Source organism: Rhinopithecus roxellana, chromosome 8, assembly GCF_007565055.1.
Source record: "Rhinopithecus roxellana isolate Shanxi Qingling chromosome 8, ASM756505v1, whole genome shotgun sequence".
NCBI lineage: Eukaryota > Metazoa > Chordata > Mammalia > Primates > Cercopithecidae > Rhinopithecus > Rhinopithecus roxellana.
This window is the reverse complement of record NC_044556.1, coordinates 45,585,859-45,611,436: the sequence shown is the minus strand read 5'-3', so window position 1 is coordinate 45,611,436 and position 25,578 is coordinate 45,585,859. Positions and strand designations below refer to the sequence as shown.

The 25,578-nt window shown below is 44.3% G+C and overlaps 2 protein-coding genes across 3 annotated transcripts in view; one reads left to right on the top strand and one right to left on the bottom strand.

Moving 5' to 3' along the window:
- OAZ3 (ornithine decarboxylase antizyme 3) overlaps positions 1 to 4,008 on the top strand; it is a 6,370-nt gene extending 2,362 nt beyond the window's left edge. The window contains 5 exon segments of the mRNA XM_030935888.1: positions 1,325 to 1,386; positions 1,388 to 1,462; positions 2,201 to 2,376; positions 2,835 to 2,920; positions 3,753 to 4,008. Coding sequence (XP_030791748.1) covers positions 1,325 to 1,386; positions 1,388 to 1,462; positions 2,201 to 2,376; positions 2,835 to 2,920; positions 3,753 to 3,895 — 542 coding nt within the window. The 3' untranslated portion in view covers positions 3,896 to 4,008.
- Positions 1,240 to 25,578, bottom strand: TDRKH (tudor and KH domain containing). 2 transcript variants are annotated; one of them, XM_030935887.1, is made up of 14 exons: positions 25,456 to 25,578; positions 17,590 to 17,738; positions 15,940 to 16,046; positions 13,068 to 13,257; positions 12,222 to 12,361; positions 11,804 to 12,125; positions 9,532 to 9,692; positions 9,185 to 9,357; positions 8,909 to 8,973; positions 8,480 to 8,631; positions 8,155 to 8,256; positions 7,800 to 7,896; positions 7,503 to 7,594; positions 1,240 to 3,343 (listed from the first exon to the last, which is right to left on the bottom strand). In XM_030935887.1, exons 2-13 carry the CDS (start codon positions 17,711 to 17,713, stop codon positions 7,542 to 7,544), a joined length of 1,686 nt encoding a protein of 561 aa, XP_030791747.1. In that variant the 5' UTR covers positions 17,714 to 17,738; positions 25,456 to 25,578; the 3' UTR covers positions 1,240 to 3,343; positions 7,503 to 7,541. The 2 variants fall into 2 exon arrangements, with proteins under 2 accessions (XP_030791747.1, XP_030791745.1); XM_030935885.1 differs by lacking the exon at positions 1,240 to 3,343 and adding an exon at positions 6,572 to 7,316.

The following is a 25,578-nucleotide window of genomic DNA, read 5'->3' as shown; positions in this document are numbered from 1 at the left end:
CAGCCCTACCCTGCCACTCCACTAATTTCCATAAGCCATCTAGGCCCCTGAAGGCATTTAGTTTGCAATTCCTACCCTACAAGGTAAGATTCAACAATCTGTAGCAACCCTGGGTTATTAAGGGTAGGGATAATAAAAACACTCAACTGGGCCGGGCGCGGTGGCTCAAGCCTGTAATCCCAGCACTTTGGGAGGCCGAGACGGGCGGATCACGAGGTCAGGAGATCGAGACCATCCTGGCTAACACTGTGAAACGCCGTCTCTACTAAAAAAAAAATACAAAAAACTAGCCGGGCGAGGTGGTGGGCGCCTGTAGTCCCAGCTACTCTGGAGGCTGAGGCAGGAGAATGGCGTAAACCTGGGAGGCAGAGCTTGCAGTGAGCTGAGATCCGGCCACTGCACTCCAGCCCAGGCGACAGAGCAAGACTCCGTCTCAAAAAAAAAAAAAACACTCAACTGGTATGAACTGGGAACCAACTAATCAGGTCACCACTGGATCAGAGCCTTGGAAGACTCCTGCAGTGTCAGATACCAACTGGTTATTTGCTGGATTTTAGGGGAAGGGGAGTGTCCCCAGAGGAGCAGGGTGGGTGGGCACAAGTGCTCAGGCAGGGCTTTTGGCCAGTCAGTACAGAAGTCTTCAAGTTCTATTTTTAAATCATTCATACAGCCATAACGTGCATACTAGTTGAATATGAGCCTTAGATAAGGGATTAGGGTAGGTGAGCAGCAGAGTGGAGTCCTGAGGTGACATAAGGGCTGACCCCTTGTCCATGTCATAGTGCCCAGCGGGTCACAATGACACTAGGTTGTCTAAACCTCTGCCACCCACTTGTGAACCTCACTTTGCCACAGGGAGGCACTGAACTGAAAAACTGCCTTGTAACAGGTGTCGCCCCTCTGTCTACTCCCTTTCTTATATCAAGAGGGGAAAAACACGTAACTACGTCTATCCAATCTGGTCACCATACGCCTATTACCTTTACTGTTACAAGTACCGGATCACCCTCCGGGAGAAGATGCTGCCTCGTTGTTATAAAAGGTATTTGTTTTCATCTCTATTTGTAGTTGTTTATATAAAACATAAGGAAAAAGTATAAGAATTTGAAAGAATTTCCCAAATAGCAAGAAATAACAACAGAATAGGGGGTGGAAAGCTGGCATGGAACTTTAGAATATTTCCATCTGGTTGACCCAGGAACACAGAAACAGGCTGGACAACAGAAAATACAGATCATGCCAGAGCCAGGTACTGTGTATCTAGAAGTTATGTCTTCCCATCTCAGATTCCAAGATAAACTAATTTGGGTCTCCTTCCCAACCAGCATCACTTATAAGGAAGAGGAGGACTTGACACTCCAGCCCCGTTCCTGCCTCCAGTGCTCCTGAGTCCCTAGTAGGCCTCCAGGTGGGCAAAAGCACTGAGCAGGGTAACCACAACCAGCTTAAAGAACTGTATTCGGTAAGTGAACTGTGAGCTGGTGCTGTGACAGGGCAGCCCTTTGCTTGCGTACCTTGCAGAGGAGGGATATTGGCAAGTTGGAAGATCGATTATAGAGGTAGATGGAACCCTGGAATGCATGTGTAAAAGCTACTTGTTATATAGACAAGGATTCTGGCCCACAGACTATAAAATCAAGGTCATACAGATGGCAGTGAAAATCAGGATGAGAAAAGAGGGAGTGGGGACAAAGGTAGAACGAACTTTATAGGACTTCTGGGACATAAAGCTGTTTAGATGCTACGCAGGATCTGGAATCCAGAACTTGCCCACATATCATATTGCAATAACAAGCCTGGTTGTAATCACGGCATTTTAAATAGAAGAATTTAGAGAAAACCCATATAATGAAAAAAGTGGAAATTATTAGTGAGAAAGGAAGCACATTATAAAGCTTTGTTTAAATCCTAACCTCTCTGATGTAAACATTTCTAAGTTCCTAAATGGTTATTGTACTCCTGTGTTGAAGTCAGCAGGCAGTAATACTGCCTCAGTTGGATTGTTTGATATAAAGGAGAACTCCATAATAGGCAAAGGCTATTAGTTCCTAGGACTAAAGGATATTATTGCATCTTTAAGATCTTGGCTCCGATTCTCCCAGGCGCCCCCCATCAACGCCCACCTTGCTTCAACGGACACACCCCAATCTGCCCGAGGTCTGATTTGAAGGCTAGAGGAGCGTTTTTACTCCTTTTCCAGGCTGGGAACTTGACGGTGCTAGCTACTGAGCCCCTGCTCCACCAGGACCCAGTACAGTTAGACTTTCACTTCCGCCTCACCTCCCAAACCTCCGCCCATTGGCACGGCCTTCTCTGTGACCGTCGACTCTTCCTGGATATCCCATATCGGGCCTTGGATCAAGGCAACCGGGAAAGGTGACTGAGCCTGGAAGGGAGAATAGGGAGGGAACAGGTAGGGGATTTCACCCTTCTATCATGTCATAGTACATAGGGCTAATTCTAGAGTTAGATATAAGCAATCCATTCACCTGGCATGCAGACAAGTCTGTGAGCTAAGCCAGGATCTGGGTTTCAAGGGATAAGAGTCCATGGGAAGTTGGACTCAGATCCAGAAATAGTTGAATAACGGGAAGTACTTTCTGTTCATCTCAGTAGTCGTTTCTCCCCAGGCCCCTTCTGTGGCTTACATCCAGTGGTATGCAATCTCTTGGCTTCAGAGAAAAATCTACCAAAACTAGTTTCACAACTTTCATTTCCTGGCTTGGGCGGGTGGAGGGTAGAAAACAACCAATAAGATTTTTTCTGCTCCAAGTAGGTGTCTTTCTGGATTCTGAGCTGGCCAAACATTTTAACTGTTTTTCTGTGGCTGCCAGTTTGACTGCAACGCTGGAGTACGTGGAAGAGAAGACAAATGTGGACTCCGTGTTTGTGAACTTCCAGAATGATCGGAACGACAGAGGTGGGGATCTGCTGTTCTTCCTTGCTCTTCGTGCTGAGGCAGCTGGATAACTCCTTTTCCTTTATAGGAGACCCTCTTCCCCCATCTTTAAAAATGCACCCTCAGGCATTTCAGGGATTCTTTTCTTCCCACCCACCACGAAGGAAGTTAAAGTGCCTAGCATTCTGTTTCATCAAGTTACAAGTGGACTCTGAGGAAGCCCCTGCAGGTGGTGTTATGGGCCAGACTGAAGGAGCACTGGCAAAATTACACAGAATCCATTCGAAGGATGTGGTCAGCAGGACAAAATGGATCTCAAATATATTGAGCACGTACAATGTGAAAGGGTCAGACATAAGGCCAAAGGAACGGGAACATATTTAACCAGATGCCTGGAGCACATGTTACAAAAACCACAGCCTCTTGCCTCACGGAGTTCAAACTCTGTTGGATATAAGACAAGGGATGGTGAATAACCATTCATAAGTGATAGCTACTATTTCAGAGCTTACTATGCCATCATTGTATTAGTATATAAGTATACCTCACCAATCTTTAGTGTTAAGCACTTCATGAAACATCTCATTTAATCTTAAATTCTGTGAGGAGGAAAGTTCTATGATTTATAAATGGAAAATTTAATAAATGGGAAACTGAAGTTCTGAAGGACTAACTCACAGAACAAGTGTTAAAGCCAGCGTTAGAGCCTAGGTCTGTTTGACTAAAGCACATCCTATATGCCTGCACTACACTGCTTCCCAGGGCCACTCCCTAGTGGAAGAAATCAAATCTGGGGGCATACATGTATTGAGTTTTAAAGCATGTTCTAATCATTTGTTCTATCCTTTCACAGGTGCCCTGCTGCGGGCCTTCAGCTACATGGGCTTTGAGGTGGTCAGACCAGGTCACCCTGCCCTCCCTCCCTGGGACAATGTCATCTTTATGGTATATCCCCTTGAAAGGGATGTTGGCCACCTGCCCAGTGAGCCTACTTGAATGTGCTTATTCCAACGCTTTGAGGGGCTGGAAGCCTTGACACCTGGGAATCAGGGGCCTGGGATGTAATTCAGGACACCTTCCATCCTAGGAATAAAGGGTAGTTGCAATCATCAAGTGTTCACTGTTTCTTGGGTGGGGGCGGGGGTGGGGGTCAGGGGTGGGTAATAGGGTTGACTGGAGTGGGACATACACCTTACAGAGCTAAATTCACTAAAAAGGTCACAGGGACGTGAACTACAGAGGGAAAGTACCCAAAGATTTTTGGTTCCCTTTGCCTTCCTCCGTGCCCCAAACCATTTCCTCATTTATTCTAACCATTTACTGAGCACTAATCAGTGAACTCCCTAGATCAGAAAGATGAAGCTTTGCTGGGCTGTTTTTATCCATATATTTCAGTTGAGGTGCTATAGATGTGGAGAAAACCAGAGAAGACACATAGATCTCTTGGCTTTGGTCCAAGTGGGGGATTCTCAACAGACAGAATAGGTAACATAGAAGAGGGCATTCCAGGAAAAGTACTGGGTTATACTAACAGAATGACAACCCATCAGAATGGGCTGTAAACAGGTAAGACTTAAAGCCATATTAAAGAAAAAGACTTTTATACATAGTAACAAACTGCAGGTAAGAATGAGACATTACTCATTTTCCAGGGTAGGAAGTCTTATGATTTATATCAGGGACCTCTATCTTAAGAGTAAAGGTTCCCTAAGGAACTCTGGTAGCACCAATTCCAGGGCTGAGCATGCTTCAGCGAGTTCATTGCAGCCAACATCTGAAACATCAAATAAATGGAAGTCCCTTAAAGATTCCTCCAAGACTACATGAACTACTCCCCAGAGCTGTTCCTTCACTAGAACCTTTCTGCTAATTGGTACTGAGATTTTTCATTTTTTTTTTTTGGAGACAGCATCTGGCTGTGTCACACAGGCTGGAGTGCAGTGGTGCAATCCTGGCTCACTCACTGCAACCTCTGCCCCCCTGGGCTCAAGCGATCCTCCCACCTCAGCCTCTCAAGTAGCAGGGAGCACAGGCACACACCACCACACCTACTTTTTTGTATTTTTGGTAGAGATGGAGTTTCAGCATGGTGCCAGGCTGGTCTCGAACTCCTGAGCTCAAGCAATCTGCCCGCCTTGGCCTCCCAAAGCTTTGGAATTATAGGCGTGAGCCACCAGTGCCTGACTAATACTGAGATTTTTCTGAGAAAATAAATTTTTAGAATTGTGGTTGTGAGAAAATATAGTTGCCATGTAGTATATAGGTAGACCTCACTAATCTCTAAATTTAAAAGACCTGTGTGAGGCATCCTTATGTGTTAATTTTTGATTTTCTAGTTTATCTTGCTTTATCCTTAAAAAAAAGTTCATTTCACTTGCCATTTTTCTACCATCCACATTACTATACATTTATATTTACTTCCAAGCACCTCAAGTACTTCAGGGCTCTCAATGGAGCGTCACAGTACTGTCAGAAATGGAAAGATACTATAAGGAAACACGTTAAAATTTTGGAAAAAGTTTACAGTGGAGATCTACTCCTTAAAGATTCCTCCAAGACTAGGCAGAGCTTGCAGTGCGCTGAGATCCGGCCACTGCACTCCAGCCTGGGCGACAGAGTGAGACTCCGTCTCAAAAAAAAAAAAAAAGATTCCTCCAAGACTACATGAGCTACTTACCAGAGCTGCTCCTAGAATTCAGGTTTCTAGAATTTTAATCTGGGCCTTTTCTTTTGAATAGTATAGGTGGGGTCTTATTCATACAGCTTAAACCTAAATTGGTTCTGGTTCTTAGTGAATTTTTTTTTTGAGACAAGGTCTTGCTCTGTTGCCCAGGCTGGCAGTGTGGTGGCATGATCTGGGTTCACTGCAACCTCCGCTTCCCAGGTTCAAGTGATTCTCGTGCCTCAGCCTCCTGAATAGCTGGGATTACAGGTGCCTGCCACCACACCCAGCTAATTTTTCTATTTTTTTTTTTTTTTTTTTGAGACGGAGTCTTGCTCTGTCGCACAGGCTAGAGTGCAGTGGTATGATCTCGGCTCATTGCAAGCTCCGCCTCCCGGGTTCACGCCATTCTCCTGCCTCAGCCTCCCGAGTAGCTGGGACTACAGGCATGTGCCACCATGCCCAGCTAATTTTTTGTATTTTTAGTAGAAATGGGGTTTCACCGTTAGCCAGGATGGTCTCGATCTCCTGACCTTGTGATCTGCCCACCTCAGCCTCCCAAAGTGCTAGGATTACAGGCATGAACCACCCTGCCCGGCTTTTTTTTTTTTTTTTTTTTTTTTTTGAGACAGAGTGTCACCCAGACTACAGTGCAGTGGCGTGATCTCAGCTCACTGCAACCTCTGCCTCCCAGGTTCAAGTGATTCTCCTGCCTCAGCCTCCCAAGTAGCACACCACCACACCTGGTTAATTTTTTGTATTTTTAGCAGAGACGAGGTTTCACCATGTTGGCCTCAAGTGATCTGCCTGCCTCAGCCTCCCAAAGTGCTGGGATTACAGGTGTGAGCTACCGTGCCCAGCCAGTGAATGGTTATTTCTGAAGTGACTTTAGGAAAAGAATATGAATGTGTATATGGGAGGGACACTTGCCTTTCTGTGAGGCAGTTGGCAGTTTTCACCAGATTTAGGCTCACAGCCTGCTTCCACCTTGTGATTCAATCAGAATTTGGTTTTAGAAAATTGTCTTGAGAACTTTATTCGGCAAAAAAATCCTCTGAATGATTTAAACAGAACTGTATACTCTTCCTCTCTCTCCATGGGTGTATATGTGTGTATACATATAGATATTATACTAGCAATTTAAAAAATTTCCTGAGCCTCCTGTCTCCTTTCTACTTGTATTTTAACTAAAGGTTACAGAGAAATAGCCAAAGCAGTTTCAAAAGCCTGTCTCCAATAACATATCAGCAATTGAGGCTAGGAGGCAGTGTTCTCTTCCCACTTCCTGAGGCTTTTAAATATAATTATGCTAATTTTTGCCTTTGCCTCCTGATAAACTGGAGTCTTTGAGTTCACCACTCAAAAGCTTTCCTTAACCAGAGTCACCTGATAAGGTGAGTCAGAAGTCTGCAGAATCATCACTTCCAATGACCAAAGCCTGACTGTTTCCCAGCCTGGAAAAGGATACAGCCTAGCAGTAATGTGTATCATGACTGGTAGAGGGACTGAGCCTGATGCTGAATGGCCTGGAAGTAACACAGCAGTATTCAAACACTGGAGGGTTGGGAAGGGATCAGGAGGTGGAATGGGGGAGACACACTTGTGGTGTGGTAGTCCAATTTTTTGGTAGTCCAATGGGAGGAGGACATGAATTTGGTTCACAGCAAGCCAGACTGTATGCGTAATAAAGGAAGGACTGCATGGATCCTTTATCATACACTCCTCTTCTCCAGGCACCAGTTCCTAAGCCAAATCCTGCCAAAGACAGAAATACACAAAAAGCTTGAAAGTGCTCAATCTAAGAGCAAGTTAAGCTGCAGGAAAGCAGCTGCAAAGAAGTATATTAAGACAGGGCACAGGGAAGAGGGAATCAAAGCAAGTGCCCCACTGTCACCCTCATTACTTTCCTGTTGCTACAGATAAGATGATAGCTGCACTCACACAGCAAAGCAGATGGCTGAGCAAGCTGAAGCCCAGACTTCAGAGTAAGTAGTCATCTTCAAGGTTATCATCACCAGACATGGAAGCAGCTTCTATTGAAGAGAAATGAGAAGGAGAAAGTTAGACACTGCCCTATTCTAGCAGGCACTGCCAGCGAGGCTCAAACGAAAAATAGACCTCTTGGTGCTCAATGACCTGACTAGGAACCAAGCCTTCAATTAACCTCCCTAGTCTGGAACGACTGAATGAGAAAAGGTAATCTCCAAAGATGCTCTAGGGAGGAAATACTGCTTGTACCTGATAAGCTGAGGCAGGACAGGGTATGTGTTATCTCTCCAGAGTTCTTTTTGGTCTCAGTGAGCAAGGTGCTGAGAGAGGCATCTGTTTCTGTGGCCTGAGTGGATGAAAACAGTAAAAAAGGAGGAACATGTTGGCTTTTAGGAAAAAAGAGGCCACCCTTTCATTCTTCTCATAGGACCTGGTTAAGGCAGTTGCATTTGGCTACCAAGAGGGACAAAATGCTCCTTTGGTCAACTACTGGAGGAGCTCAAAATTCTCAGGAAAGCTAACACAGTATCAGGACTATAAGTCCTTAGTGTCTATGTGCTAGATTTGCCTGGAAGCAGCACCCTATATAACTACAATGGCTCACCATGTCCTTCAACATGTCTGGGACAGCTCTCTTTTCTTCTACGTCTTCAGGAAGCTCAATTGCGTATCCTTTGTGTACTAATTCTAACCCAATATCAAGTTTCTGAGAAGAAAAATGAAAAGGGAATGATGTTCTCTCAGTAAGCAAGGGAAAATTTGAGGAAACAAGGCAGGACTGACACTTCAAAGACATTCCTTTGGTGAGATGGTGAGAAGGATCTTAAAAGTAAGAGTAATATCAGATAAGGGTTTCTGAGAAAGAAAAAGTAAATTAGGCCATAAATATACTGAAGATATGGTAAGCAGTGAGTGAATGCCAGTCTTACCTTCCCATTGCTAGTATCATATAAGTAGATCTTTGGCCAAGTTGAGATCCCAGTCTGGACATAGCTAGAGATTTTGGCCACCAGAGGCTTCCAGTCAGCACAATGAGTGAGTCTATCAAACTCATCCAAAGCTTCCTCTTCCCATTCGTCACCTGGCAAAAGATTGTAGGGGTTACTGCTGATAGGGGAGGGAATTATACCCTGGAAGGAAGCTGGAACTATCCTTTTCTACTCAGGAAGGCACCTGTGTCTTCTCTGGTCGGGCTGGGTCTGCCAGGCAAGTTTCTGGCTGCTGCTAGTGTTGGTGAGGAAAAGGCACCTGACGCCCCAGAATTCAAAAAGCCTGGGAATGTGAGAATTCCTTCCAATGAACTGTATGAAAGTTATTCTATTTGGAGGTAAGCTCAAAAGGTGGCATGACCAATTTACCTGAAGGAGCGATCCGTGCCAGACTACATTCTATTGCTTGAAATGGAAGGCTTAGGAAGTCACTCCTGAAGTAAAAGAAACTAAAATTAGAACCCTGGGGCCAGAAACATCTTCTTATATTGCTGCTTTTAGAAAGAACCAATTAACATGAGATGATAACCATCTGCTCTCTGTAAACAGGTTCCCTTCCAAATCCCCCTGACAACTGCCAACAGCTCACCACCCTATGGCCAGAACTGAGTCAGTAGTTGGGATTGAGCTGACCTCAGCACTGACCTGAGAGCCCTGAGGTCCTTCAGTGGACAGTCTCCATTATCTCCAAAGTCAACAAAGTAGAGGTCCAAGTTCCCATTCTCTAAGGTGCCGAGGACCCTGGCTCGATACCAGGAACCATTTGTAGGTAAAGGTGCTGCTACAATGTCTCCTACATGCACAGTCAAGTCTTCAGGCTATATGTGGGGAGGAGGAGAAGAAAAGCAGAGTTACAAAGTGGTAGGCTCATAAACAGAATCACAGGTGGAAGAAAGAACAAGTAGTTACTCCACAGGGAAAGGAAGAGAGTACAATGAAAAAGATCTGCCTTCTTTTCATTAAACCCCAGCCCTGTCCCTATGGCAACTCACCACACTATTCTCATAGTGCTGGGTCATCTCATTGACAAGCTTATCCAATTGCAGGCTGCGGGAGCCAATGATCTGGATCCAGAAGTGGTTAGGGTGTTCAGAAGCAGAGACGTAGACTTCTAGGTACTCATCAGCATGGAAACTAAAGTCAGGACTGGGGACTAAACACAGAGATAAGGATGGTGGCCACATTGGACCCATCTCTGGTTGGAATGAAGAGACTACATCAGGGCAGTGAGAGGTACAAATACCAATGGCTCTTACCACTTTAAAATGGCAGGAGAGGCAACTGGATGAATCAAACAAGAATTTCCTAAAGAAAGATACAAAGCTATCCTTTGTACCTTTCCATGTAACTGAGTAATAACAGCTTACACTCTTTGTCATGTGCTACGTATTCAAATCAGTCACCAATTATAAAGAAGGTAAATCTCCATATGCTAGCTGAAGCACGGATCAGTAAAAAGATATGTGGACAGCAACCTTTACATGGACAGCGACGGATGTGGGCCTGTTCCAGATCCCGTTCTACCAATGACTGCTTATGTGACCCTGGACAAGTCTGTGAGCTTCTTGGGGACCCAGGTCCTCTTTGCCCACGCTAGCACCTATGTATAGAAGAGATAGCTCACAGCCTTTTCTTTTTCAATAGTGATGATTTTTTAAAACAATAATGAAACAGGCAATATAAAATCTGGCTGAGAATTTTACTTGTTGATAAAGTATGTCTAGGCTGGGTGTGGTGGCTCATGCCTATAATCCCAGCACTTTGGGAGGTCAAGGAGGATGGATCATTTGAGGCCAGGAGTTTGAGACCATCCTGTCCAACATGGTGAAACCCCATCTCTACTGAAAAATACAAAAATCAGTCGGGTATGATGGTGTGCATCTGTGGTCTCATCTATTCAGGAGGCTGAGACATGAGAATCGCTTGAATCTGGGAAGCAGAGGTTGCAGTGAGCCGAGATCGTGCCACTGCACTCCAGCCTGGGAGACAGAGGAAGACTCTGTCTCAAAAAAAAAAAAAAAAAGTATGTCTAGAGAAACAATATCAGGTAAATCCAATTATTTGATGTATTACTCATTTGTTTCCTGTGTCAGCATTTCGCCATTTTCATCAGCTGTTTTATATTTAGAAAAATATTTATGTTTAGTATTAATTCAAGTAAAATATTATTACCAGAAACGAATATCTCTGATGATAGACATAAGTGTATTCATGAAACAAGACTTTTTATTGCTTCCTATTTTGGTTAATCTAAGCCAGTATTTCTTTGTAAAAAAATATTTAATTTTTTTTTTTTTTTTTTGAGACAGGGTCTCACTGTCACCCAGGCTGGAGTGCAGCGGTGTAATCCCAGCTTACTGTAGCTTCGACCTCCTGGGCTCATGTGATTCTCCCATTTCAGCCTCTCGAGTAGTTGGGACCACAGGTTGCGCCACCACGCCCTAAGCCAGTATTTCTTTTTCTTTTCTTTTCTTTTTTTTTTTTAGCAGAAAACCTAGGTTATTTGTTAAGCTGTTACAAAAACAAAACAATTACCATTTGAAGTACTTTTAGGACTTTATCCCAGACTCATTTGTTCTGCTACAGAAACTAACCTAAAAGGTTGGAAATTAAAGGATATAACCTAAGAGGTTATAACAGAGCAGGCTGGTAAAACATGGCAAAAGGAGCTCTCTCTTTCCCACCCTGTCTACTTATACCTCCAAGCTCCTGTGCATTCTCACCACATAGGTCTGCTAGCTCATAAAAAATGCATACAGTGAAGGCAAGAATTATAGGCCTACTCAGAGGGTACTCAGACACAGAAAGTTTTGGGGCAAATAATAAACTACAAATATCCTCTTGGTTAATTCATCTTTGTTAATAAAGGTCACGTATCTATCTTTTGCTGGTGACAACTTAGCATAGTCTGTCTCAAGAAAGAAGTGGTTCAGGTTGGGTTTTGGAAAAGGAAGAAGACTTTCACCAACTTTGCTCCAGAGTGGAAGAGGCACCAAGTTCTCTCCTGCAATTAGGAGCAGAATCTTAAACCTGCATAAATCGTTTTCAGTGATCAACATCTACATCCTCAAACTGTCCAGCAACTATTGGTGTGGATTCTACCTCCATCCCATCTTCATAACATCTTACTGAATCTTCTGTCCTGACCCCAGCCATATTATACTGGCTGGTCACAGACTGAGAAAGCATTCCTTCTAATCTCTCCAATGTCTAAGCCAGTAGTTCTATGTTCTATGATTAACGGGCTCCCTCTTTGTTACATACTTTCAAACATGGACATCTCTGGGATGGCCTGGGCTCCAGACTTCTGAAAGCTGTCATCACTAGGTTTCTCCCAGGAACCTTCCTTTGGCACCACCACAGCCATGTCGCCTCCTCCTTTGGGTGGAGGAGTCACCAGGGGTGCAGCTGGCTCCATGCTAGAACTGGTGTTTTTCCATAAACCTGGCTCTCCAGCTCCACCTGGCTCTGTGATGTCTTCTCTTCTCACACTGATTGGTTGTTTGCGTGGGACTCTGGTTTCTGCAGAATGAGCAATTCTCTTTCGAAGTTCTTCATCTTCTGAAACTTTCTCCAGTATCAAATGCTGTGGAAAATAAGAGAAAGGCTGATACTCTGACCCGGGATAGAGTAAAAGGATCTTCTCATGCTCAGGTATAATTCAAGTCTATTAGCTACTTGCCTTGGCTGCTGCCACTTCCTTCTGTGTTCCTGAGATTTTTATAAGTCTTGATAGTAGTAATGTCCCTTCTGATTCTTTGTCACAGGTAATTTTGGCTCCAGAGGCCTTACAGATAGAACGAATCGTCTCGCCGCCTCTCCCTACATTAAACAATACATAAAAACCTGCCCTTCCCTCCTGGCCAACCTTAGCTACTGGAGAAAGCACTGTTTTGCATATACTAGGAGAAGAGAATCAGTTCTCATTTCTAAAGTGAACAAAATTCAAGATGTTGAATGGAAAACAGGAGCTACTGAAATCATTACTGTGAAAAGGAGAATACCATATTCTTTGTTTTTTCCATTTTATTTAAACTCTACACTTTGGCTAACTTCATGTCATTTTCATTTTGACCCCTCAGCATGGCCGTATCAGGTCATAAGATATGCTACATGATGTGTCAGAACACTGGATCAAGGACAGGACATTTCTCTGCCTCTAACAGTAGCACTAAGCGATGCTCTAGGGGAAAGCATAAAAGGTACTCTCCAGAGCACTATCTTAAAAGACTTGAGATAACATGAGCATCCCAAGCTTCCCTTTAAAAATCAATTATAAGGTAAATATAATACATCTACTAGAACCCATAAAGAATCAATTTGTAAGGTTCAGATCACACAACTTTTTGAGGAAACAGGTTTGGTTTTACCACCAGTTCTGCAAACAGTAAACCTCTGGTCTCAATGTCCCTTTTTCCCCCCTCACATGGTAAAAGGGAACTAGGCCAGAAAAAACCCTTGGGAAGGTGTGAAAGAGAGGCAAAGGTAAAGAATAAAGGAAACAGTAGAGGAAGCCATCCAGTGGTACCTATGATTCTGCCCACAGATCTCTGGGGAACTGAAAGCTGCTCAGACACTGGGGTATTCTCTGTCAGGATCTGATGGATTGCTGCTTTGGCCTTGCACACCTGAACAGGAAAACCACTGATAAGCAGCACTCGCTCATCGCCTGCATCCTCTGTGTCCACATCAATCCGAGCACCTGTCTGTTTCCGCAGCTGCAAAGAAAAGGACATTTGGCAGTACATTCTGGAAGAGTTCCCTTTTGAGCCCAGCTACAGACACTCTAAAACAAACCCTGGAGGTAGATAGAGTTAGCCAAAGGCATCAGCTAATGCTATCTATACAACCAATCCTCAGTTACTTTATATACAACCTCAGTTGTTATTATCTATACAACCAGTCCTCACCTTATGGAAGGAGATTAGCAACAAATGTAACCCCAAATAGCAGTGAATTCAAACCCATTTATCTTTGTGTTTAGAATCCTTTCCCCTCACTAATTTTATTTGGATTAGAGAATCAAATATTTTGTTTTCTTGACATTTCAGCTGAACAATGGAAGATGGTAAGAAGAACCAGGTAGCCATTCAATATTTACTGTCAATTAATGAGAGTTCATTAATTCCACAGTAGAAAAGGATAATTTGGCCAGGCACAGTGGCTCACGCCTGGAATCCCAGCACTTTGGGAGGCCAAGGTGGGTGGATCATTAGGTCAGGAGATAGAGACCATCCTGGCTAATATGGTGAAACCCCGTCTCTACTAACGATACAAAAAATCAGCGGGGCGTGGTGATGGGCACCTGTAATCCCAACTACTCCGGAGGCTGAGGCAGGAGAATGGCGTGAACCTGGGAGGCGGAGCTTGCAGTGAGCTGAGATAGCGCCACTGCACTCCAGCCTGGGCGACAGAGCAAGACTCTGTCTAAAAAAGAAGAAGAAAAGAAGAAGGAGAGACGGACGAATCACGAGGTCAGGAGATCGAGCCCATCCTGGCTAACACGGTGAAACCCCGTCTCTACTAAAAAAATACAAAAAACTAGCCGGGTGAGGTGGCGGGTGCCTGTAGTCCCAGCTACTCGGGAGGCTGAGGCAGGAGAATGGCGTAAACCCGGGAGGCGGAGCTTGCAGTGAGCTGAGATCCGGCCACTGCACTCCAGCCTGGGCCACAGAGCGAGATTCTGTCTCAAAAAAAAAAAAAAAAAAAAGAAAGAAAAGAAACATTTTAGGCCGGGCGCGGTGGCTCAAGCCTGTAATCCCAGCACTTTGGGAGGCCGAGACGGGCGGATCACGAGGTCAGGAGATCGAGACCATCCTGGCTAACCCGGTGAAACCCCGTCTCTACTAAAAAATACAAAAAACTAGCCGGGTGAAGTGGCAGGCGCCTGTAGTCCCAGCTACTCGGGAGGCTGAGGCAGGAGAATGGCGTAAACCCGGGAGGCGGAGCTTGCAGTGAGCTGAGATCCAGCCACTGCACTCCAGCCTGGGTGACAGAGCCAGACTCCCTCTCCAAAACAAAAAAGAAAAGAAGAAGGAGGAGGAGGAGAAGGAGGAGGAGGAAGAAGAAGAAGGAGAAGGAGGAGGAGGAGAAGAAGAAAGAAGAGGAAGAAAGAAAAATAAAGAAGAAAGAAGAAGAAGAAGAAAAGGATAATTCAAGCTATAACATGCTGACAATCACCCAGTCAAAAACCCATATTTCTTTCTTTTTTTTTTTTTTTTTTTTTTTTTTTGAGGCAGAGTCTCGCTCTGTCGCCGGGACTGGAGTGCAGTGGCCGGATCTCAGCTCACTGCAAGCTCCGCCTCTCGGATTTACGCCATTCTCCTGCCTCAGCCTCCCGAGTAGCTGGGACTACAGGAGCCCGCCACCTCGCCCGGCTAGTTTTTGTATTTTTAGTAGAGACGGGGTTTCACTGTGTTAGCCAGGATGGTCTCGATCTCCTGACCTTGTGATCCGCCCGTCTCGGCCTCCCAAAGTGCTGGGATTACAGGCTTGAGCCACCGCGCCCGGCCCCATATTTCAAACTAAGTCATCCTTTCTCTATGGAGAAGTACTCTTCTCCAGAAGGGAAGTCTAAAAAGTTTAGTTAGCTAAAAAGTTCCTCTATTTGTTCTTTTAAAAATATACATAGTGGGCCGGGGGCGGTGGCTCAAGCCTGTAATCCCAGCACTTTGGGAGGCCGAGACGGGCGGATCACGAGGTCAGGAGATGGAGACCATCCTAGCTAACCCAGTGAAACCCGGTCTCTACTAAAAAATACAAAAAACTAGCTGGGCGAGGTGGCCGGCGCCTGTAGTCCCAGCTACTCGGGAGGCTGAGGCAGGAGAATGGCATAAACCCGGGAGGTGGAGCTTGCAGTGAGCTGAGATCCGGCCACTGCACTCCAGCCTGGGCGACAGAGCGAGACTCCGTCTCAAAAAAAAAAAAAAAAAATATATATATATATATATACACACATAGTGGCTGGGCCATCCCAGCACTCTGGGAGGCCGAGGCAGGTGGATCACCTGAGGTCAGGAGTTCAACATCAGCCTGGCCAACATGATGAAACCTCATCTCTACTAAAAATACCAAAAATTCGCTGGGCATGGTGGTGAGTGCCTGTAATCCCAGCTACTCGGGAGGCTGAGGCAGGAGAATCACTTGAACCCAGGAGGTGGAGGTTGCAGTGAGCTGAGATCGTGCCATTGCACTGCAGCCTGGACAACAAGAACGAAATTCCATCTCAAAAAAAAAAAAATATATATATATATATATATGTATATATATATTCACACATACACACACACACACACGCAGAGTATGAGAATGTTTTGTGATATGGGGTCAGTGGAAGGAAACAAGAAATCAATAAACAGAATCAATCCTTGGGAAAGCAGACTGCCTGCTCAGACACTTACCTGTTTAATATTGGCCCCTTGCCGGCCAATGATGAGCTTCACAGCCTCCTGGGGAACCCGCATCTCTATCTCAATGTCATCTTCCCCAACAAATGTCAGCCGCTCTTCTGCACAGATCATTGTTCATCAGATCAGACTTAGGTAACACCCAAAGCTATTATAACTACCAGTCTTCCCCAGAATCTGGCTGTCAAAGAGACACTGATCCAAGAGATAAAGTGAGGATCTCAACCATAGTAACAAGGAAAAGTGGCATCTGAATGGGAATTAGAAGGTCCCAAAAGATCAGAGATGGGCATTTTCTCTGGGACACTGTTTCAGATGCTAAAATGGGAAAAACAGACTCTGCAATGAAGAGGTGCTGGGGTTTGGGCAAATTACTTCTCCCAAGACATGACTACTGGAGAAGAATGAAGGCCAAAGGTTGCCTGAGAGGTCCATTAGGCTCAGAACTTCTCCTGACTCATATGTACATAAGTCATTTCTCTAGGTCCTATTAGATCCAGCCTTTGAGGTAAGTGCCTTCTACTAACAACTAGAGAAAAGGAATATAGAAAAAAGATGAGTATAGAAATTTAAAAAAAACTCTTTGCTATGTTGATGTTGCTGAAGAAAACACATCAATGGAGTTATGAGTTCATTTCATAGACTGGCTTACTTTGCTATGTAACAACATAGCAAAGACTAGGCCAGGTGTGGTGGCTCACGCCTATAATCTCAGCACTTTGGGAGGCCAAGGCAGGTGGATCACTTGAGGTCAGCCACGCTGGTGGTGAAACCCCATCTCTACTAAAAATACAAAAATTAGCCAGGAGTGGTGGTGCACACCTGTAATCCCAGCTACTAGGGTGATTGAGGCAGAAGAATTGCTTGAACCCAGGAGGCAGAGCTGGCAGTGAGCCGAGATTGCTCCACTGCACTCCAGGGTGGGCGACAGAGTGAGACTCCATCTCAAAGCAAAAAAAAAAAAAAAAAAAAAAAGACTAAATAATTTTAGTCAAAGATTCCTCACAGAAAGCCAATCACAATACCTGAGTCAGGCATGGAGGCACATGCCTGTAATCCTAGCACTTTGGGAGGCTGAGGTGGGCAGGTTGCTTGAGCTCAGGAGTTCAAGACCAGCCTGGGCAACACGGCAAAACCCCATCTCTACAATGCAGTGAGCCAAGATTATGCCATTGTACTCCAGGCTAGGTGACAGAGTGAGACCCTGTCTCAAAAAAACCCCCGGGTGCGGTGGCTCAAGCCTGTAATCCCAGCACTTTGGGAGGCCGAGACGGGCAGATCACGAGGTCAGGAGATCGAGATCATCCTGGCTAACCCGGTGAAACCCCGTCTCTACTAAAAATACAAAAAACTAGCCGGGCCAGGTGGCGGGCACCTGTAGTCCCAGCTACTCGGGAGGCTGAAGCAGGAGAATGGCGTGAACCTGGGAGGCGGAGCTTGCAGTGAGCTGAGATCCGGCCACTGCACTCCAGCCCGGGCGACAGAGCAAGACTCCGTCTCAAAAAAACAAAACAAAAAAAAAAAAAAACAAAAAACTCCACAAAAAATGCACACAATACCTGGCAAGGAAAGAGTTTTTTTCAATTTAACAAGGCAGGAGCATGTCTGAACATTTTCACATGCACAGTCACAGGGTTCACATACCTCTGCTTTCCCTATACCTGCGGTATAGGATATAGGCAATTGTTGCACTGGCTGGGATCCCGAGGCCCAGGGCTATTTTCTGAATGGTGGACAGGCTTGTCCAAGAAGTTCGTTCAGTGGACATTTTCTGCTGTACTCTGACTTACATCCTGAAACAAGCAAAGCAGGAAAAAGAGGGAGCTTTCATCCAATACTTGTATGAATAGCAGAGAGGCATGGGAGCACATTATTATTGAAAAGACTAGTACTGCCTACCTTCCAATTTCAAGAGCTTCAGCAATTTCAAAATGTATTTCATATAAAAAGGGCTCAGGGTATTTTTTTAAAGTTAGCTAAGGTACACATAGAATTAAATAGAAGCATACTTCACTTTCCCCACCCTGATCAGTTTTAAAAGACAAACCAAAAATAAATAAATAAATAAATCAAATATTTAAAATATATATACTTAGATTTCATATTAAATTATTTAAAATTACTTATCTAAGTCCTTTTATGCGTCCAGGGGTTTCCAGAAGCTGCTGCCTCTGCAAGTAATGCCATTCCAGGCTTGGTAAAGGCCTTACTATTTATCTTTGTTGGAAGTCCAGTCTTCATTTACTGTCTCTACTTTTGGTTTCTATTTATTTACTCCTTAATGAACAGTGAAATGGGGTTCTTCCCTACTCCATCACCAAAACTGTAATCTCCCAGATAATCAACCCAGAGGGCATGCATGGAGCCTTATCTCATCCATCTCTCTGCCGTAGCAGGAAGGTGGCCACTCCCTCCACGAAACTCTTTCCTTGGTTTCTGTGCCCTCTTTCTGTTGGTTTCCTCTTATTTCCCTGGAGGGTCCTTCCAAGTTTGGGCTTCTCATCCTGTGCCATCAATTGTTAATGCCACTCTGCTCTCTTTAGACCATTTCATCCACATATGTGGGTTCAATTACTACCTACATGTTAATGACATCAACAATGCTGCATCTGGCCTGATTCAGAAGCCCAAATCTTATTTAGACCACAGTAATGGCCTTCTTACAGGCTTTCATGCTGAGTTTCTCTCTGACACTGTATCTTCATTTTGCTGCCAAGCAAACTTTAATGTGTTCCTCATTATATTTCCTTATTCCACATAGTTTCTCAGCATCCCTCTCCACTCAAACCTCTCATGCTGCCTCCTCCAACCTTTCTCAACTGAGGTCCTTGCTTTCTATTTCACTGAGAAAGTAGAGCATTCAGAGAAAATATCTACAAGCTTCTACACATTTTCCCATCTACCTCCACCTGTGCCTAAATGCTTGCTGTTCTCTCCTGTGACCACAGATGAACTGTCTCTGCTCCTAGCACTGAAGTCTTTCATAAAAGCACTGCTCCACAAGTTCTCCTTGCTTCTCCTGCATTATTAACATTTTCTTTCCTTTCTACTAGACAGTCCCATCAGCAGACAAACATTCTCCGTTCTTAAAGAAAACCCTTCCTGGATTTCACTTCAACTACTTCCCATTTCTTTCCTTCCTTTTAAAGGAAAACTTGAGTGTCAATATATCTGTCCTCAAGTTCTTTTCTTAAATCCACTCTAACTGCTCACATCAGGGTCACCAATGATTTCACATTGCTCAATCCAAAGACTGATTCTCAGTTCTCATCTCACCAGATGTCCCCACAGTATTTGGCACAGCTGGTGATTCCCTCTTCCCTGAAACACTTTCTCCATAGCACACCCTCCTGGTTTTCCTCTTTCCTTTCTGGCTATTCCATCAGTCTCCCAGGTGCTGGTTTCTTTGCATTTTTCTATCCTCTAAACACTGGAGTGCCTCAGGGATCTGTCCTTTGCCCTCTTCTCTGTTCTACCTCACTTCCTTGGTGATCTCAAGTCTCATTCACAGACTGGCTTTAACTCCTATCTATATGCTGATAACTTCCAAATTAATAGATCCATGTAGGACCTTTCTCAACTGCCTACGTGGATCTCCATTTGATGTCTAATATACATCTCAAACTTAACACTGAGCTCCCGATTCACCCCCTTGCCATAATCTTTGCCATCTCAGCAAATGGCCATTCCTTTTTTTTTTTTTTTTTTTTTTTTTGAGACAGGGTCTTTCTCTGTTGCCAGGCTGGAGTGCAGTGGTGCAACTATGGCTCACTGCAGCCACAACCTCTGGGCTCAAGTAATCCTCCCACCTCTCAGCCTCCCAGTAGCTATGACTACAGGTGCATGCCACCATGCCTGGCTAATTTTTGTATTTTTTGTAGAGAGAGAGTTTCACCATGTTGCCCAGGCTGGTCTTGAACTCCTGGGCTCAAGTGATCCACCAACCTCAGCCTTCCAAAGTGCTGAGATTACAGGGGTGAACCACTGTGCTCTGCCTCGACTGCATTCTCTTACTTCCTTAGTCATCCTCTCTCTCACACTGCACACTTAGCCTGTCAACAAATCTTATTTGCTCTACCTTCAAATTATCCAGAATCTGACTACTTTTTCTCTTTGCAGTTCTATGACCCTGCTCTAAAACACCATCTTTTCCCTAGATGACTGCATTGCCTAATGACGCTCCTGCATTTGCCACTGTCCATTCAGTTTATTCTCAGCACAAGAGCTGGAGTAAGTACTATGTGCTAGATGCTATTGTGGCACTAAAGACACAAAAATGAAAAGATAAATGTGTTGAGTAGCTACTATGCCAGGCACATTACATAATTTTATGTAATAGTCATATAACCCTGTAAAGTAGGAAATATTAATCCTATAGAAGAGTATACATGTTTGAAGAGGTTATCTAATCTCTAACCCAGAGTCTGGGTTATTATTTGCATGTAAAAAACCTTGTAAAGTGATTTTAGAAATCCTTTCCCACCCTTCTTTTTACCTAAACTCTCGGGTAACAGCACCTGTATTTTTATTCTTTATTTTGATCAACATATCCAATTCAAAATTAGTACTGATAGAAAGTACTGTAGGTGGTTAAAAAAACACTGAAGACTAAAAAAACTAAAGATAGGTAATAAAAAACTGAAAACTAAATATCTGTATTTCTAGGTATTACAATCAAGTAGAATAAAGCAAGCTGGCTTTAAATGAGATTTGCTTAAAAATGAGTAAATGTAACTTTGCTATAATGTGCCTCCAGGTACAAAAATTCAACCCAAATAATCATAATAAACAAAAATTTCACCTTGGGGGAAAAAACTGGCTTTATCCTGGTAAGGCTAAAAACATACTCACTAATACAAAACCTACTGTGGAATAAAACTTAGGCTTTCAGGGAAAACACAGCCAATCAGGAAGAGTGAAGAGAGAAAGGAGAACATCTAGCACTGAAATCTCACTGAGGAGCAGATACAGTCAGGTAAGGGAGGCTGGAGGTAGGTTTCTTACAACAGTCATCCTCTCTTATCCTTGAGAAATATGTTCCAAGAACCCCAGTGGATGCCTTGGAGTACTGAAAACTATAGGTTTTTTTCAATCTGATAACCAAGATGGCTACTAAGTGACTAAGAGGCGGGCAGCATATACAGCATGGATATGCTGGACAAAGGCAGGATTCTCATCTGGATCAGGACGGAGATTTCACCATGCTAGTCAGAATGGTGCACAATTTAAAATTTAAGAATTGTTTATTTATGGAACTTCCCATTTAATCTTTTTGGACCAGTATTGACTATGGGTAAGTGAAAGCAAAACCACGGAAAAGGGGAGACTACTACACTGTCATACAGATGACCAGAATTTGCATCTGGCCTCAGAGTTTCACTGATCAATAGAACTGAATAAAGTTCTTCAGAGAACTACCAGAAGTTTGCCAAATCTATTTTTTCTATATTCTGGTTTTAAACAAATTTAATCCACCTTCTTGCCCGAACTCGCGGCCTGAGCAAAAAATAAAACCGCCTTTTACTACTGGGGTGGGGGATGGGTACCTCTTTTCAAGTGCAATGTCTATTTTGGGTCATTACTCGGTAAATTCAGTATATCATTTTTAGAGACTATCAATCTGAGGGAATACTGTTCTCTCCTGACCTTTCTAGAATGTAGGACAGAAAGGGTTGAGTTTAATGTAGGCTGTTTGCTTTCATTTATGAGGTTCTTTCTCCAACTCATTGGATAAACGTTAGCTTCTCTTTTTTTAAATAGGCTGCAAATAAAACCCTTCACCACCCTGAAAATTTGGATGGTATTATATAAGCATCTTTGTATATACCAAAGGAAACAAGTTGTTTCATAAAGGAGATTTTTGGCTTAAATAATTATTGAATATGTACTTCCCAAACTGCTACTTTCCTATATTGAGATGGTTTATTCTTGATGTCTAGAAAGGATTTGACTTCTTTTGTCCCCTGATCACTTTAGATATTTTCTTTCTTTTTTTTTTTTTTGAGACAGAGTCTCGCTCTGTTGCCCAGGCTGGAGTGCAGTGGCATGATTTCAGCTAACTGCAACCTCCACCTCCTGGGTTCAAGCGATTCTTCTGCTTCAGCCTCATGAGTAGCTGGGACTACAGGCACCCGCGACCACGCCTGCCTAATTTTTGTATTTTTAGTAGAAACAGGGCTTCACCATACTGGCCAGGATGGTCTCAAACTGCTGACTTCGTTATCCCCCCGCCTCGGTCTCCCTAAGTGCTGGGATTACAAGGCGTGAGCCACCGTGCCAGGCTTAGATATTTTCTTATATGACCACTCAGGTTCCTAGCTTGTCTCCATTATTAATGCATCTTGGTTAAATAGTGCTAGCTCTTTCTTATGTGCTGAGCATGTTGGGGACAGAAGGAAGAAGAAGAATTTCTACTTGGAAACCTTCATAGTCTAGGAAACAAACACCAAAACAGGCTGGGTACAGTGGCTCTTGCCTGTTAATCCCAGCACTTTGAGAGGCTGAGGTGGGAGGACTGCTTGAGATCGAGTATTCAAGACTAGCCTGGGCAACACAGTGAGACTGTTTCTACGAAAAAACAACAACAACAACAAAAATTGATTAAGAGAGGCCCAAAGGACTAGCTGGGCGTGGTGATGCACACCTGTAGTCCCAGCTACTCAGGAGGCCAAGGTGGGAGGATGGCTTGAGCCCGGGAGGTGGACGCTGCAGTAAACTGATCACACCACTGCACTCCACCCTGGGCAACAGAGTGAGAATTTGTCTCAAGGGGTTAAAAAAAAAAAAAAAGTATAGGGCAAGATGTGTGTATATTATATACAAATACTATGCATCTTATACAAGGGACATGAGAATCTATGGATTTGGGTTCTGCGGGGTTCCTGGAACCAATCCCCTGCAGATAATGAAGGGAGGGACGACTGTATAAATTCTTGGTCAATGTGACAGCTGAAAGGAGCTAGAACCTTAAGGTTTATTTCTTAGATGGTGCATAGCTGAAAATCATCTCATTAAAATACAACTCACTTTCCTTCTGCAAACCAATACTACATGAATGAACTGCAGTAAATGGACATTTATTCAAGCCAATAAGTATCAAGTTCTGATGTGTGCTTGGCACTGGGGACACAACAGTCAAGAGAGACTTGGCAGCTGCCTTCATGGAGTTTCTTGTCTAGCATGGAAGATCCTGACCGGCAGGAGTCTTTAGGTCTTAAAGGCTTTGGGAAACTGAAATCTAGCCCTGTGAACAAGAATAAACTTGATCTGTATTTTCATGCTGTCTGCTTTTAAAAACACCTTTCTGGCCATAATTCATGCTTATGGGGCAGAGAAATCAAAAGATTTTATAACTAGAAGGGACTACAGAACTTATTTGATTCCATTAATAATGTTCAATTTGGGAAACTGCGGCTCAGGGATAGAAAAGGATTGATCTAAGGTCACACAGCTAATTAGTCATTTCTACACAATACAGTGTGCAAGGGAAATAAGTCTGTTTTGATGGCCAGTCATAATCACACCTCTTTACAGAGGCCCAAAGGACTAGCAGAACTTTTGTTTTCCAGTTCTGACACTATCAAGATCAAGTGCCGAGGGGCCTCTGCAGCCAAGGCCCCTCAATCTCGATCCCCTACACTGGGTTGAGTTACATTGCTATGCGCTTCCACAGGATCCCCAATATGCCTTCATTCACACATGCCATGCTTGTCATTCTTGATTAACATCTGTGTCCGTGGTGAGGAGAATGAATTGAAGGCAGCAACGGTAGCTTCAGGAGACCAATCAGGGACTAGTCCAGGTGTCAATGATGGAGATGGAAAGCAGATGAATTGGAGAGTTTGCTGTTGTTTGGATAGAGACAGAGCCTTGGTCTGTCACCCAGGTTGGAATGCAGTGAATGATCATAGCTCACTGCAGCCTTGAACTCCCACAATCATCGGGCGTAGCTGAGATTATAGACGTGGCTTTTTTTGGCCGACTTCTATTTGAAGCAAAAGGTAAATTTCACTAACCCGTCTTCAGACATTACAAATGAATTTGTGCTAGTTATCAGCTGATGTCTCAAAAATGAGAATTTTTTTTTTTTTTTGAGACGGAGTCTTGCTCTGTCGCCCGGGCTGGAGTGCAGTGGCCGGATCTCAGCTCACTGCAAGCTCCGCCTCCCGGGTTCACGCCATTCTCCTGCCTCAGCCTCCGGAGTAGCTGGGACTACAGGCGCCCGCCACCTCGCCCGGCTAGATTTTTGTATTTTTTAGTAGAGACGGGGTTTCACCGTGTTAGCCAGGATGGTCTCAATCTCCTGACCTCGTGATCCGCCCGTCTCGGCCTCCCAAAGTGCTGGGATTACAGGCTTGAGCCACCGCGCCCGGCCAGAAATGAGAATTTACTTGATCTGTCACTATGGTTTTGTTCACAATTTTCATATCCTTTCAGTTGTAGGTTTCTCTTAAAGAGAAATGGAAAATAATATAATGTAAACGGGGATAACTGCGTAGTACTGACTGCTAGCTTGTGTTTGATTTTATTACTTAAAAATTGAATGGGAAGGAGGAAGAGACTAGAATTTAAGACTACAGTTCCTAGGGGAAGCTAAGAAGAGAAGGAGATGAGGATCATTGCTGAGTGAGGAATGTGGTTAGATAACAGTTTTCAGTAAAAGCTATCTTTGAAATTTCCTGACATTTGTATTGAACAATTGCCAACAACTATCTGATATGCATTGCTAAGGCTTACTTTATCATTTAAAATGACAGGAGTCAAATAGGATGTGATCAGGAGTCAAATCACATTGTTAGCTTCATGAAAGCATAGATAACTCATTCCAGAATCTCCTCATAACCAGAACCTACCAAGGACCTACAACATGGTGACACGCTTGAATCGAAGCAGCTCAATGTTCTCATCCTTGGTACGTTTTATTTTAAATTCAGGAGAAAAAAAAAAAGCGTCAACCCCTTTCTCTCAAAACAAGGAAAGGGTCTAAAAGTCAGTCTTTCTAATGGGGGTCTCCAGCCAACCCCCACGATGATACCTGCATTAAAGAATAAGGAGGGATACTGGAAAAACAAAGACCCCAAAGTATTATTCTGACGACTGTAAACAGCCATCCTATTGGCGATAATTAAAGAAAAAGCTGGGGAAAGTTAAAGGCAAAGTGATACATGGATGGCAGCTCTCCGTCTCAAAAAGGCCCAGTGGACAAGTGCGAACTGACTCAGGGCAAACACAAACGCTCCTGCACCGGGTCCGTTGTGGCGTAAGCGTGTGACCGGAGCATTTTCCTCAGATATAGTTACGAGTTCCCAGTGGGTCAAGTTGCCCCCGAGCGGCGTCTCACAGCCCAGGGCTCTGACTCCCGCCCCTGCGCCCCACATCCTTCCCTCGCCCCGGAGCACGCCATACCTCTCCCTTCCCTCGATCCCGCATTTCCATCTCCTAGTGGCCAGGGCTGCCCATGACCCAGTCTTTCCCACTCCCCAAACCTTCGCTCTCCATCCCCGCCTTTACCGCTGCTCCAGTCAGCCGTAGAGCGCGCCGCCTCGCGCCTCACCCCAGCTGCAGCCACAGCCGCCGCCGCCTCCCACTCACACAGCGACTGGGAGCCCAGCCTGCGGCGCTTCAGCCGCCACT